Source organism: Martes martes (genome assembly GCF_963455335.1).
Source record: "Martes martes genome assembly, chromosome: 2".
In the NCBI taxonomy this organism is placed as follows: domain Eukaryota; kingdom Metazoa; phylum Chordata; class Mammalia; order Carnivora; family Mustelidae; genus Martes; species Martes martes.
The window spans coordinates 105,453,541-105,469,696 of record NC_137889.1 but is presented as its reverse complement, the minus strand read 5'-3'; the positions used below and the strand labels follow the sequence as shown (position 1 = coordinate 105,469,696).

Sequence of the window (16,156 nt, the reverse complement as noted above, 5' to 3'; positions counted from 1 at the left end):
TATGTTGCTGCTGATCTTTTTGTTGTTGATTAGAAAATGAAGACATTGATTAGATTCACAAGACCAGAATGGAGCATCTAGTAGGCAAAAGCTTTCAGGAATACAAGGCTCCATAATACAGTTTCTGATTGTCTGTAAGAGCCCACGTTAGCAATTGCTAGCCAACTTTTATAATTATAATACACAACATCTATGCATTGCCAACGCAGCTATAGATTGTTTAGCAGGTTGAATTACCTACTAGTATAAGATTTCTAAATATTTGTGGTGGTCTTTCACTTTGGCAATGTTCTCTCAAAGGGAATATAAAATCTTCCACTTAAATCTATTTTGTATGAGGAGTGCCTGGGTGGCTCAGTTAGTTAAGCATCTGACTCTTGATTGAGGCACAGGTCATGATCTCAGCATCATGGGCTTGAGCTCCGTGCCTGGCTCCATGAGGTTCTCTCTCTCCATCTCCCACTACCCCTCCCCCAACTCGTGCTTGCTCTCTCACTCTTCCCCCTGTCAAATAAATACATACGTCTTTTAAAAAATCTATTCTGTATGAAATTACAGCAGAGTGCATATTTTAAACACTAAATTCTCATGAAATTGTGAATTTAAAGTACAAAATTATATACTTTAAATACTGTAAGTGATCATAGCCCAGAATAAATTTAGGATGAGCATATTTCAGTTTTATATGTTTATGCCCCCTATTTAACATAAGATAGATAGTCAAAATGGAACTAAGTCCACTTTAAAGAGACAGCAGTTGATAACGTTGGACCATAAGTTAGAAGTTTTCAGCCTATTACACATAAAAGCTGAAGAATTTCTCATTTTTTTGGAATATTTTAATTGTTCTAGGCTGTATCTTTCTAACCTTTAATATTAATGTTTTGCTCCAGATACATTAATTGTTATTAACTTAAGCCATAAACATCTGATCCATCTCCTGTTTCCCTCAGCAATTATTAAAATATATTTTATTGGTTGCTTCTTTGCATTCTGGCTCATTTTATGTACAAGAGTCTATGAATACAACCAGTTCTCTATGACATTACCTTTTTTAAAATAACACTCTATTGTATTACTGACTCCTACTAAATTTATCACCCACTGTTTATGACCACCAGATCCCCCCCTGCAGTAGCATTGCCAGTTCAGTATTCCTTTGTTCTATATTTGTGCACTTAGTTATTCCTCCCTTTGTGAGCCATTTTAGCTGTCTTTACTGAATCTCATTTTACCAATTTCATCTCAGTTCTTCAATTAACAACAAAAATAATACTATATTTTAATCTCCCAAAACTAAAAATTTAGCTATAAAACCTGTATTTACCATTTTACATCATATGTAGTTCAGAAAGCCGAGATAGTTATATTACATGAAAAATGTTCTTTCTTCTCTTCATCCCTCCAGGAGCAAGCTTTCACATTCTTCAGTGATCAATTATGTATTGTTATTATGCACGTAATTTTTATAAAGAAATGGTTTTAAATAAAGGTAATAAGAAATCACCCAACTGCTATTAATACCTATATTTCTTCCCTTCTTTCCCTTGTCCTTCTTTTCTCCCTTTTTTCCTTCTAACTACCTACCTGAAGTGACAATAAACACGAAAAAAAAATTATACATAATTTTTGCAGCCTGCTTTTTACTTTAAAATATATTTGACAATCTTTTCAAGTCAATAAACAGCTCTCTAAAGCATCATTTTAATGACTACTTAAATATATTACGTTACATCCTGCTGGCTTTTGAAGCACTTTCTAAACAATGATATATTAGACATGTAGCATTATCATCAAAAGTAGCTGAAACATGTAAAGGTGAAGGACCAGACAGTGAATTTAGGATTAGTGCCAAAACAACCTTTCAGAAGTTTAAAATTCAAAAATTATGGGGTGTCTCCGTGGCTCAGTGGGTTAAAGCCTCTGCCTTCGGCTTAGGTCATGATCCCAGGATCCTGGGATGGAGCCCCACATTGGGCTCTCTGCTCAGCAGGGAGCCTACTTCCCTCCCCTCTCCCTCTGCCTGCCTCTCTGCCTTCTTGTGATCTCTGTCTGTCAAATAAATAAATAAAATATTAAAAAAAATAAATAAAATTCAAAAATTATGTCCTCAGTACTATTTATGTGGAAAAAAAAAAGAAGAAAAAAGCACTGATTCTCAGACATTGAACTTCCCTCTAACACTGGGTTGACCCATTGTTAAACCTGAGAAGCACGGAAGACCTCATCCCATTAGTCCTATACCTTGCTTACTAGGCAAGGCATCTTAGATACTGTGATAGGCAGAGCCCTAAGATGGGCATTGCCTGTTGAACATGTCCTACATAGTAAGGTCCCTAATACACTGACCTTGAATCAGACAAAGATGGTGCTGAATGTGCCTGACTTAAGCAGGTGAGCCCTTTGAGAAAGGGTTCGGGCCATTTCTGAAGGGAGAAATTTAAAACCAGAGAGATGCTCATGTGTCGGCCTTGAAGAAACAGATAGCCATGTTGTTACCTGCCTACAGACCTAGCCACATGGCAGGGGTCAGAGCACAGCATGCAGTTGGTGAAAGTGGTCCCTGGCTCATTGCCAGGAAGAAAACAGAGGCCTCAGTCCTACCAGAATGAGGAACTGCATTTTACCAACAACCACAGGCTTGGAAGAGAACTCAAGAGTTTCAGGGAGGAACACAGGCCAGTAAGCATCTGCACTGTAGCAATGTGACACGCCAAGCTGAGCACCCAGCTAAGCTATGCCTGGACTTCTGACCCCAGAAATGGTGAGACAGTACATTTATGTTGTTTTCAGCCACTTAGTTTGTGAGGATTTGTTACGTGGCAGTGGAAACTAATACAAATCAGGTCATTACTCTTTGGTGGACAAAAGGGGAGAATACATTAGGAAGGAAGGCATATTGGTTTGTTTTTGTTATATTTTTTGATAGATCATAAAGTAGTGAATAAAGAAATTAAAGATTAAGTCCTTTAGTATAAATCAGTACCGTGGGGTTGCAAATATCCATTACCTCCTCCCCATTATTCTCCAAGGGCTCTGGATCATCATTTAGGGAGATTCTAAAACATCCAGAGAAAGTCCATGCTTTCTGTATGGGATGTGCTTGGAGGAATCTGAACGGATTGGTTCTCAGGCACCAAATAGTAGAGTGAGCATATTTCCCAATTATACCTGTCACAGTTACCCAGTAAACACTCCCTTTCATTAACAAAAGTGCCCCATTATAGATGATATGTTACATTCTTACCTGACCCATAAGACTTCTGATCCACTAGAACCATTCTAGAAAATGCGGGAGGCTCTTAATCCAACAATTTTTTTCCTTGAGTATGTGGGAGAATGGATAAGCAAGTTAAATCTCTAGAGCACTGGTTTCTAACCTATTTAAATAGAATTTCTCTTTGAAAATCTGTGGAAAGCTATGTACTTCTTTTACCATAGTTATGCACATAATCACATAATGCACAAAATGTCCAACATATTTGAAGGGATTTATAAATCCTTCCAAAGTCCATTCATAGATCCCTTTTATTCTTGGAATCCACATTAAAAACTCAGCTTGGGTATAAAAATCACAGAGCCACTAGTCTGGTCAGTCTGAACTTGCCTATTTATGTCTGATTTTCAGGACCCCAGTGATGCCTCTGAATATCAGGTATAGGAATATCAGGTAGCCAAAGCTAGCCATCTGCCTCTCCTTCTTGTCAGAGTCCACTAAAACCATCAGTAAAAGTAGATTACAGCCTATAACACCAATGGCAATATGCTACTTCAGTTCTGGAAGAAAGAAGAAAAAATATTACTGCATCAGCAGGAAAGGATAGGGAAGAAATGGTGACTCAAAGTGTTATCCACTCAAACCAATACAGGTCTGAGTTGATGTTCCTGGTGATAAAATAAAATCAAGAACAAAAGTCTAAATAGCCACACAGAAAATTGCTTTGGAGTGTGCCTCAAATACGCATATTACAATATACACTGTATTCTCACTGTTCACAAAAAAGGTACAGTTTATTCCCACTTTTCAATCACCTTGTAGGGACTTCTATAATGCGTTCATTGCTCAATTAGCTTGTCACACCGTAAGTGTGGGGGTTAACCATTTTCTTCTCCACACCTTGTAGGAGTCAACAGAATGAAACATCAGCCTTCTGGTAAGGATTAGGAAGATCATATAAGGTTTTCCTCCTATTTCCAAGGGTTGAATAGTAGTTGCATAATTGGAAAAGCCTGAAAACCACTAGCCCAGGTACCTCTGTTGACTGGAATTAAAACATTAAGGGAAATTCCTATGTGGTCTTCTCTCTCGTACTGGGGTTTCTAACAGGTACATTGTCTTCAACTCAATAAATTTACTGGGACAGACTTTGTTCATACACAGGAGAAGCCTGCAATATGGACTCAATTATTTTAACACAGAGGAAAGTATTCAGGGATCCCACGTGGCCACTGATCCAAGCTGCGTTTTCTAATTCAGTTTTGTTAGGAATAACGCTTATATGTCCAACCCTGACACCAAGGTCTTACTTTGAGTTGGTTCCAAACTCAAAGGAAAAGAACAGATAGTGCTCTATGAAGAGACACTCTCAATATACTTTGTTTTGAACAAAGGAAAATTATCTCATTTTTTTTCCCTTTCTTGGTAAAGGAAACTTCTAATGGACCTAATTTGCATGAAACATATTGATAGGATTACTCAAAGAGAATTACTACACAGTAGTAGCTATTAGGAAATAGACTACAAATCCCATGCCAAAAGAGCCTTAGTGAGACACTTACTCCAAAAGTCTCTGTATAGCCATTAGTAACTAGAGCTCCACATCAAGCCAGCTTCAGGGTGCCTTGACAAACTTGGTTCTCCAATTTCTGTCCTTCTAGGTTATTGGGATAAGTCAAAGTCTACCAGGATATTTAATCTCAACTACAGTTTTTACTGATAACATTTCAGTAATCTATTGGTATTATAATATTATTTTGTTTTCTAGAAACTTGGAATAAACTAAGAAAGTGAACCAGTAGTAGAAAAAAACAGTGCTTTGAAACTTCAAGACAAAAGAGTGATAGAAACATATAGTAATGTCCAGATGAGTTTAGAATCAGTCACGACTGGGAGAAATTATTTACACATTATATCTGATAAAGACCTTGCATCCAAAGTATACAAAGAACTCTTCACAACTGGATAGTAAGAAGGAAAGTGACCCAATTTGTAAAATGGTCAAATATTTGAACAGACATTTCCCCAGAGAAAATGCAGGAATGGCTGATAAGTACGTGAAAGATACTCAACAGCATTAGTCAAATGCAAATTAAAACCACAATGAGCTACCAGGCCCACCCATTAGAGTGACTATCATAATAACGGAAAAGGCAAGAAGGTGAGGATGTGAAGAAACTGCCGCCCACAACCTCATGCATGGCTGGTGGGTATGTAAAACGTGCAGCCCCTTTGAAAAACAGTGTGGCAGTTTCTTTAAAAAGTTAAACATAAATTCACAGTATCAACAAGCAATTCTACTCCTAGGTAGCTACTCAAAAGAAATTAAATCCTCACAAAGACTTGTACGTGAATGTTTATAGCAGCCTTATTCGTAATAGAAATTACCCAAAATGCCTATCAACTGGCAAATGGATAAATGAAATATGCTATACCCATAGAATGAAATACTATTGGGTGATAAGCAGCAAAGTACATACATATACCGCAACATGGACGACTCTCAGAAACATTCTGCTAAGTGAGAGAAGCCGGCTGCAAGACTCCATGTGGTAGACGATTCCATTAATACAAAATACACCAAAAGTCAAATATATGGAGAAAGAAAGTAAATTCGTAATTTCCTGGGGCTGAGGCAGGCAGGTGAAGGGAGTGCTCTAAAATTGGACTGGGGCGATAGTTGCACAGCTCTGTAAATATACTAAAAGTTATTGAATTATACACTTAAAATGGATGAATTTTATGGCATGTAAATAAGTTCTTCATAAAGATTTAAAAAAAGATTCATCATGAATTGGACAATAATCAGTGTGTCATTATAAAAGAGACTAAATGGATAAACTATTTCTGAGAGCAGTATGGCAGTGTCTGTCAAGACTTTATATATATATATACTCTTTGACCCTCCAATATTTTTAGGCATTTGTCCTACATATATACTCATATAAGTACACAAAAATAGATGAACAAGGATCTTGCTGTTATGCCCCAATAACGGGTCCGTGATTAAAGGAGCGAGACTGATACAAAGCGAAGGTCAAGCAAAGCTTTATTTCGTGCCAAGCATCAAGAATCTAACCGAACATTCGGGGCCGCACCTCTTGCAAGAGAGGGTGACCCTTCTCTGTTTCACAGTCTAGCTTTTAAGGGCAAAGGCCATGCGGTCGGGCCTGGCCATGCACAGGTGACCAATGAGATTGTAACACACACAGGAAACTCCACAGTGATGCTGGGTGACCAATTGAATTATAATTTACCCTAGTAGACATTTGAATCAGCCTATTACACCTTGATTAGGATTGGCGCCAAATGGGTTCCCGAAGGGCGGGGCCCATACTCCTTGGTAGCTAGGGAGACAGTATGCAACCCTCTACTGATCGGATGTCTCCACCTGGCCTGACCCACCTTTGTATCTGGGCTTTGTTACCTGGACCTGGTTTCCGGGACTTGTTTTTAAGTGAATCCCCTGCGGGAAGGGGAGCAGGGACAGTTTAAAATAAGGTTTTTGTTTACCCTCAATGAAAGCCTCTTCCTAAAATATAAAAATATAAAATAGGTCCTTACATTTGCCTGAAATAATTTGAAATTTTAAAAACCCTCCAAATATTCTGAATGTCTTTTTTTTTTTTTAAAGACAAATCACTCTCTCTTTTTTTTAAATTTATTTATTTGACAGACAGATCACAAGTAGGCAGAGAGGCAGGCAGAGAGAGAAGGGAGGAATCAGGCTCCCTGCTGAGCAGAGAGCCCGATGTGATGCGGGGCTCCATCCCAGGATGCTAGGATCATGACCTGAGCCGAAGGCAGCTGCTTTAACCCACTGAGCCACCCAGGTGCCCCTCTGAATGTCTTTTATTAGGGTAATAGTGACATGAAGTAAGATCTATCCACAAAATAAATTGTTATTCAGAATTTTTAAGGACTAAGGTAGATATTTAGGTGCTATTGTGACTAAGATACATTGTTAAGTAGGAAAAAAAAGCAAATTATGTAACATATACATATTTCCACTGGAATAAATATATGTGTTTGTACATGCACGGAGACTGTCTGAAAAGATAAACCCTAATATGTCCCTGAAGGATAGGGTTAGGTGAGAAGGGAATAAAGAACTTCATTTTTAATTTATGTGTATCTTTTTTTTTTTTTAAGATTTTATTTATTTATTTATTTGACAGAGAGAGATCACAAGTAGGCAGAGAGAGGGAAGCAGGCTCCCCGCTGAGCAGAAAGCCCAACGGCGCAGGACTCCATCCCAGGACCCTGAGATCATGACCCGAGCCGAAGGCAGCAGCCTAACCCACTAAGCCACCCAGGCGCCCCTAATTTATGTATATCTTTACAGCATTTTAACTTCTCACAAATAACATGTATTACTCTTAGAAAAAACAAATTTAAATTAATGAAGAAAAAGCCACTAACAGAAAAAGCAAGTTAAAAAAGAGAAGCAATTAGTTGGTCACCACTTGAAAATCAACAGTTAAGTACGCTAAAGCTTTCTGAGGTAGTAAAAAGGAAGCCTACATTATAGTTAACTTTCTTTTGTGAAAGAGTGATCCCCTTAGTCTCTGCTTTGGTGAGCATGGGAAAGGTAGCTCTTAACGATTTTAGTATATAGTATATGGAATTATACGAGAGATCAAAAATGGCTGATTATATAGATAGCTCAATGAAGATACAACTCTTAGAGGAATCATGGACAATTTTCCACCTGCTCCTTATGGTGGCAATCTGTTCAGTATTGAACTGTTTTTCTCTGATGTAGGAGTATAAAAAGACCGTCTTTGCTTCACTTTGAGTACATGACAGCAGGGTAGTAATGGTAACAATTAATACTTACTGAGTGTCTACTATGGGCTGGCTACTTTACATGTACACATTTTCCCTAATCCTTGCATCAAGCCTGCAAAATAGCAATTATGGTCCTCTTTCCCTCATTTGGTGAGACAGGCTCAGAGAATGCAATTCCTTGCAAAAAGGGGTGCAGAGAATCAGTGTTCATAGAGCGAGGTCTCCTTGCTGTCAAAGCTGACATTCTTCCATCAAGTCTTACAGTAACATAGAACGCTGTTAGAGAGAACACCTTTCATGATTTGAAGAGCCAAGCAAGGTCACATCAAGGTACACATTCTTACCTGTTCATCTACCTCTTGAGAACTGTCAACGTCCGTGCCATTTGTTTCAAACTTCCCACATGTACCACTAAGAGATGAGCTGCTATCACTTATGCTACTTTCCGGGGTGCCTGTGACACTGTCACTAGCTGGCCGCGAGGACACAAAGAGGCTGATGTTATCAAAATCATCATCCCCAAACTTGTTCTCAGCGTCCACCTTCTGTACTTTCGCTGGATTGTAGGGTTTTAAGAAGGAGGAATACACATATCCTTTTATAACTGGATAAGAAAAAAAAGAAAGAAGAAACAAAGTCATTTGTATGGACCCTCACCAAACATTCGGGTTTAGACAAGCACAGAGAGGCCCCTGGGAAAATCTCAACTTGAAAAAAGATGGTAGTTCTGCACGTTTTAGGCCAAAAACTTACTTCCTGTATCAACAAGCCACCTGCTTGTACTCCCCAGTGGATCCTTCTGCTCCACGACAGCCACCAACTCCCCTTCCAGAAGATTGATGTCATACTCTTGGGTAGCATTACACTTGCGTTTCGCTTGGTAGAGTTCTTCTTTACCGTATGTGGATAGTAGTTTGGAGCGGTGAATGTCAGTTTGACGGGGCACTTCTGGCTGGGAGAAGGAAGGAGAAATTTGGATTTAGATAGATGTATAATAGAATTCTCACTGAGCTGCAAAGATTCCTTCTTTGGAGATTTTTTAAAATGTGGAAGCCATACATTGATTTGGGATGATTTCATTGTTGAAGTGTTGATGGAGTTATTATTGTGAAGCAACTGTTTGAGTTATGCAGTGAAAAATTCTCTAGTTAGCACATGAGGGCAGTGTTGCAGAGAAAAAAGAAAATTCAACTGAGTGTTAAGAAGGCAGAGGTTCTAATCCCTCTTGGATGGAATAATTTTTAATTTTGGCCATCCTGTAGACAATCCCTTGTGTATTAAGCACTTGATAAATAATATTTAATTAAGTTGCACATGTGCATGTCTTTTTCTGGGAAAAAATATCGGCATATTAGTCAGAAGGCAAGAGGTCTAGACCCCTCCCAGCACTGCCTCTACTGATTTTGAAAAAGCCACTTCATCTCTGGAGCTGAGGATTCCTTATCTAGAAAAAGGAAAGAGTGGATCTACTGCAATTTTGCTCTATAAAATTCTTTTTATTCATTCAACAGATATTTATATCTGTTGTCAGGCACCATTTTAACAGCTTGGAATATATCAGGTACAGAACAGATAAAAAAATCTATGACCTTATAGAACTCATAATATAGAAGGTAGAAATAGACAAGAAATCCTACATATAATAGGTTGGTAAATTACAGGTTATTAAAATGAGATAAGTGATTTGGAAAATGATATACCATGATTTGAACAAGGAAAAGAGGTGAGAGTCCTTGTCATGAATACTATTAAACTCACCAGAATTTGCACAGACTTCTTCTTTTCAAAACTAAGTTTCCTCTCAATAAAAGTAGCACTGTTGTCCTTCACAAAAGTAAGATTTTGAACCTCTTCTAGTACTCGATTCTGAATTTCAGAGATTCTTGAGTCCAACAGTGGTACCTATAGGGAGACATGGTAGGGCATTGTTCTCAAACTATACAACCATATTAGGTATTAAAGTTAGTAGAGTTGTGACAAACAGAGAAAGCGTAAGATAGCACCACCAAAAAAAAAAAAAAAAAATAGGGCAATGTTAGAACTTTTGGATAAAAACGGTCTGATTTCCTGTCTCCAGAAACCTCACTAAAATGATAGGGATAATTGTTTTTAAAGACTCAAGCCTAGGGGTGCCTGAGTGGCTCCGTCAGTTAAGTGTCTGCCTTCGGCTCAGGTCATGGTCTCTGGATCCTGGGATTGAGCCCCACGTCAGACTCCCTGCTCACTGCAGGAGTCTGCTTCACCCTCTCCCTCTGCCTGACCCCCACCCCCCACCCCCAGCTTGTGTTCTCTCTCTCTTTCAAATGAATAAATCTTTAAATAAAATAATAAAAGTACACACCTAAATTAAAGAATAGAAGAGAAATAAAAAGCAAAGGAATTTTGGAAGAAGGGCTTAGGAATCAATGGCAGTAGGGTCCTCCAAAGTGGTAGGGTGGGATAGGGGGAAGGAGAAAGAAACTAAAACAGAAAGCATTGGTGAAGAGGCTGTGGTGGTTTTTAAAAAAATCAGCAAATTCTTTGACATGTCTCTCATCAAGAGGGGGAGTCCATGTCCTCTCTCCTCAAAAGTGATTGGGTTTTTAGAATTGTGTCCTTGAATAGACTATGGAAATGAACAGAAGTGAAGCTATCTGACTTTAAAGATTAGGCTAAAAGAGACTACTCAGTTTCTGCTGGTTTCTCTTGGGACACTCACTCTGACAGACTTCAGTGGCCATGGAGGAAGTCCAGTTGCACTGTGGCCACCATTTCAAAAAACCATGTTGAAAGGTCAGGTGGGGGGAGGTCTATGGAGCTCCAGCTGTCCTGGTCCCCAACTATTTGAGTCTTCTATCATCATGCCATCTCCCACCCCAAACACGGGCTTGAGGAAGTCTTTGAGATGACTCCAGCCCCAGCTATTATGAGACTGCAACCTCACAGAGACACTGAGAATGACTGCCCCGAGCCCAGGGAACCTTCAGAACCACAGCAGTAATAAATGACCATTGGTTGCTACATATTACCATGTTTGATATAATTTGTTATGCAGTTGTAGACAATTGGAATCATCCAAATGGCCGTCAGTAGAAATAGGTTGATACATAAAACCCTACATACTGTATGATTCCATTTTGGGGAGATACAAACCAGGCATAACAGTCTGTGGTAACACAGATCAGAAAACTGGTTACCTTTGAGGGGCGGGAGCCCAAGAATGGTCATGAGTGGCTGTTATGGAGCACTGAAAAGGGCTAATATCTAGATTTGGATGGTGGTTACACAGGTGTATTTATTTGCAAATACGCACTGAGATGTACACTTTAGACTGATGCACTTTACTGTCTGTAAGCTATACTTCAATTTTAAAAGTTTAAGACAGGAGGATGATCAAAGAACTGCAAATCAAAACCATAATGAGATATCACTTCACACCCACTGGGATGGCTATAAAACAGAAGACAGAGAGATGTAAGGAAATGGAAACTCAGTCAATACTGTTGAGAATGTAAAATAGTACAGCCGCTTGGGAAAAGTCTGGCAGTTCTTGAAAGGTACACAGTTAGCATATAATCCAGCAATTCTCCTCCTAGAATTGTACCCAAGAGAAATGAAAACAAACCTCCACCAAGACCTTGAATGTTCCTAGCTGCAGTCTTCATAGTAGCCAAAAAGTAGAAATTTAACCCAGATGTCCATCCACTGATGATGGATAAATAAAATGTGGCATATCTATACAATAAAATATTATTTGGAAATAAAAAGACTTAAGTTCTGAAACACACTACAACATGGATGAACCTTGAAAACATTACGCTAAGTGAAAGAAGCGCGTCACAAAGAACCACATGCTATACAACTCTATTTATATGAAATGTCCAGAATAGGCAAGTCTGCAAAGATAGAAAATAGATTGGGGTTTCTTAGGGCTGGGGGTTCGGGGAAAATGTGGATTCACTGCTAATGGTACTGGGTTTCTTTTGGGGGGGATGACAGTGTTCTAAAATTGATTGTGGTGATGGTTACACAACTCTTGTGAAAATACTAAAAATCACGGAATTGTGTACTTTAAATGAGTGGAAAATATGGTATGTGAATTATATCTCCATAAAGTTGTTATCCAAAAAACAAGGGGCTGGTTATACCCTATTGTACAGCAACACAGTAGACTAGTATAAAGCTATCAAAGGGATGAGAAAGCTGTCTGTGCTGACACGGTGCACCCCGAGGAGATTAAAAGGTGAATTGCAGGATGGTGCCATAATATCCTGGTTTTATACAGGAAAAATATATACATATTTTCATTTATTTCTAATGGCATGAAGAAACCCTAAACGGCTAAACTAGTAACAATGGCGGTGGTGATAGGGGATGGGTGGTTAGGGAACAGGAGTCTGTGTGAGACTGCTTATATGTTTTTATATAGTTTTGCCTTTTGAACCAGGTAAATGTAGCACCTGCTTTTTCAACTTAATTTAATTCAAAGGATAAGTTAAAAGTTAATTAAATGCACAGTAAAAAATAAAGTCAGGACAATTAATTTTCCTCCAAATGTTGTCCATTAAATATCTAACCAGCTGAAAAAAGAACTAATTGAAACGAAAGGCAAGGAAACCACAGTGATTCTTTTAAGTTGATAGTAGCTTGTAAATATCATTCTTCTTCTTCAGGAAAATAGTCATAAAATCATATCTTAACGGAAAGCTAAATTACACACAAACACACACACACACACACACACACCCTAGACTTTTTTCCATGGAGGAAAACAAAAGCCAAAAAAAAGACTGGCTTGACAGTTTTCCTGCTTCTGTCTTTACACTGAGGTGACCTTCTTTTTGGATCCATGTCTTAAGTAGTCGTGGTTAGCATTAAAGAACCGTTGAATAGGAAGAGAATATAAAATACAAATTGATAAGCTTCAGCAAAGCATCATGCAGTTTGGAGCTAAAAGGTGTCTGGCATTTGAAAAGAAACCTCCAAGAAGAACTAAGGTGTGGAAATCACAATAAACCCAAACTAGGAAACTTTCCCTAGGAGAAAAGAGAAAGAAACTGAAGGACCGTGCGACTAGCTTCAGTTCAGTGCCCGCCCCGCGCGCACACGCACCGCGCATATGCACACTGAACAGGGCTGTGGTTTCTTGCAGATCCTGCTGGCCTCGCTAGCCAGGTGCTGGTGCGGAGCTTACCGGTGCCACTGTGGAATAAACCTGCTGAGCCGCGAGGGTCAGGTCTCTGAGGAGAGCCATGAAACTGCACAGACAGTTCCACAGAATCTTTCGAGCAGCCTGGTTGAACACCTGGAGCTCCTCCACGAGCTGGGCATTTAGGGCCTCGTACTCCTTTTTGGCCAAGTCTGTCTCGTCTCCGGCTACCCGTGGTAGGGAGCTGTTGCAGTCCAGCAGTTTGTCATAGCGTTTCTGGATGAGCTTCTGCGGCCCCGTGAATAAGGACAGCAGGGCGGACAGGGGCATCAGGACGAGCCTCTGTAAATGGGCTGCCTGCCGAGAGAAAAGCAATCCTGTGACAGTGTAAGGAGCAACCAGTACAGGTCCTGCTCTGTCGCCAGTAGGCTTACTTCCTCCCTGCAGGAGCTCAGAGGACATCGGGAAATTCTGTAGCCAAGAGAAGAGACCTTGTGATCTGACGCGCATGGGTGGCTCAGATGGTTAAGCATATGCCTTCTGTTCAGGTCATGATCTCTCCAGGTCCTGGGATCAAGCCCCATACTAGGCTCCCTGCTTAGCAGGAAGTCTTTCTTCCTCACCCTCTCGCCTCTGCTCCTGTTCTCTCTCTCAAATGAATAAATAAAATCTTAAAAACGAGAGAGAATGTGATTTTTTTTGGTCTAGCTAAATCTGCTCAAAGACTTAAAACAATGACTCTAGAGTCTAACACTGAATGTAAAGAGTAAGCAGGAGGAGGAATACAAAAGCTAAAGCCTGCATACCCAAAATGCACTCCATCTTTCTCTCTACAGCCATTGGGTTTTGTCATTGGGGTCTCTTCAACACTTGGCCCTTCCCCTTCTTTCTAATCCCAGAGTCAAGTGGAGTTACTTCAGTCCATGGGGTGGAAGGCAAACTCTGGTCTCTGACCACTAAGACTGTGCAAATGACTCACCATATTATTCCCTTCCTTTGCTGACAATGAAGGTAGTCTTAGAAAAGACTGTATCCTAGTCCTCCCACATCTGTCCAATTCCCTGTCTATCCTGATGGCTCACTTTGGGTAGTGGAACTTCATATCCTATACACATAAGTACCTCCTTAATGATAGGCGTTTTGCTCCTGTGATAGAAACGACAACAGAAGATGCCTGGATGGCTCAGGCAGTTAAGCATCTGCCTTCAGCTCAGGTTGTGATCATGGGGTCCTGGGATCTAGCCCCACATCAGGCTCTCTGCTCAGTGGGGAGTCTGCTTCTCCCTCGGCTTCTGACCCACCCCTGGTAGTGCGCTCCCTCTCCTCTGCGCTCTTTCTTTCTCAAATAAACAGTCTTTTTTTTTTTTTTTAAGATTTTTATTTATTTGACAGAGAGAGTCACAGCAAGAGAGGGAACACAAGCAGGGGGAGTGGGAGAGGGAGAAGCAGGCTTCCCGCTGAGCAGGAGACTGATGTGGGGCTCGATCCCAGGACCCTGGAATCATGACCTGAGCGCAAGGCAGACGCTTAATGCCTGAGCCACCCAGGCACCCCAAACAAATAGTCTTAAAAAAAAAAAAAAAAGAAATGACAACAGAGTTACTGCTTTCTCTTTAAACACATTGAAGGACTAAGCTGATGCTGGTTCTGTTTCTTAAATTGTTCCATTTTTAGGTCTGAGAGATTGAAAATAAACTTCATATTAACCTCCAACCCCATGCCAGCACCTGAACATCCTAGATTTACTTTCTTCTATTTCTCTTTCCTCCCCCTCTATTCCGAAGCACCCTAGTATCCTATATTTGCTGACTGCCGACTTTATGCTTTGTCATATATGTGTGGGTTACGTGATTATATTACAGCAATTTAGAAGCAAGTTTTTCTTTTGTACCCTGAAAGATGTCCTAAGGAATCAGCATCTGAACAGCAGCTTTTATTAATTAAACAACCTGTGGTAACTTTGTCTGAACTGACGGGAATTCCACAAGAGAGAGGGAGCCAATCTCTGACTGGCGCTAGCAACAGACTACACAGATTAAATTTGGTGTCTAGCTTACAAAATAATCAATATATAGTTTCAGACTATTTAATGAGTCCTTTGACTAAGCAAAGAATCTGTTTACTGTTCTGATAAATTACTATGTTGTAACTTGACCGGATTCTACAGGTAATTATAATATTACAACACAATTACTATATATATATGTATATGTATGTGTGTGTGTGTATATATATATATATCCTGTGACCATAGACATAAACTGATTCCAATTCACCCGGGTATAGGAATTATGATTGGAACAAATAAGAATCAGATTTTCTTTTAATATTTTTTCCTGTTCAAAACATGTAAGCAAGTACTTTTCAAGGTAGATAAGTATTTTTCAAGGTTAGTTAAAAACACTGCTCTGCCTTTAGATAGATTTTTGAATTCTTATTAACATTTGATTTTTTTAAAGATTTAATTATTTTGATTATTTTAATTTAGCTTAATTTATCATCTTGTGGTTTCATGCAAGAAGGGGAAGATCACCGCTCTTCTCCCACCAAATTCTGGACATGCTTGCTGAGGGGAAGCTGTATACCGTGCTCTTATATGGTGCTCAATAAATACTTACCGATTTAATACATTGGGATTAAGCTAAAGAACAAACTCTTAAGGACTTTTCTAAAATGGGCTGTCTGTAATTAAGCCCAGAAAATGTATAAAGAACTAGCCACATTGTTTCCATTTAACATACTTTGTAAAAATGTCTCTCTCTCTCTCTTACTCTCTCACTCTCATTTATCTAATTGATCATCTTGGTTCAGATGTAATCCTGATTTGCCATTCCCTGGTACCACAAAATAAGACGCTTCTGAATGTTTTCTACTAGGGGGTGGGGCTGGATGACTTCCTAGGATTTGGAAATATGTGGGGCTATTCACTGGATGTCACAACTTGAGACTGGGGAGACATTACTGAGATTTAGATCCTGGTATGCCAGGAATGCCAAACACCCTCTAACACAAGGGCCTCT

The 16,156-nt window shown here is 39.5% G+C and overlaps 1 protein-coding gene across 1 annotated transcript in view; it reads right to left on the bottom strand.

The window, feature by feature from the left end:
- ARHGEF38 (Rho guanine nucleotide exchange factor 38) overlaps window positions 1–16,156 on the bottom strand; it is a gene marked incomplete at its 3' end in the record, with an annotated part of 140,111 nt that overhangs the window by 2,932 nt on the left and 121,023 nt on the right. Inside the window, exons 10-13 of the mRNA XM_080796967.1 lie at window positions 13,182–13,493; window positions 9,767–9,910; window positions 8,762–8,960; window positions 8,353–8,612 (exon numbers count right to left, since the gene is read on the bottom strand). Coding sequence (XP_080653093.1) covers window positions 8,353–8,612; window positions 8,762–8,960; window positions 9,767–9,910; window positions 13,182–13,493 — 915 coding nt within the window. The remainder of the gene's footprint in view (window positions 1–8,352; window positions 8,613–8,761; window positions 8,961–9,766; window positions 9,911–13,181; window positions 13,494–16,156) is intronic.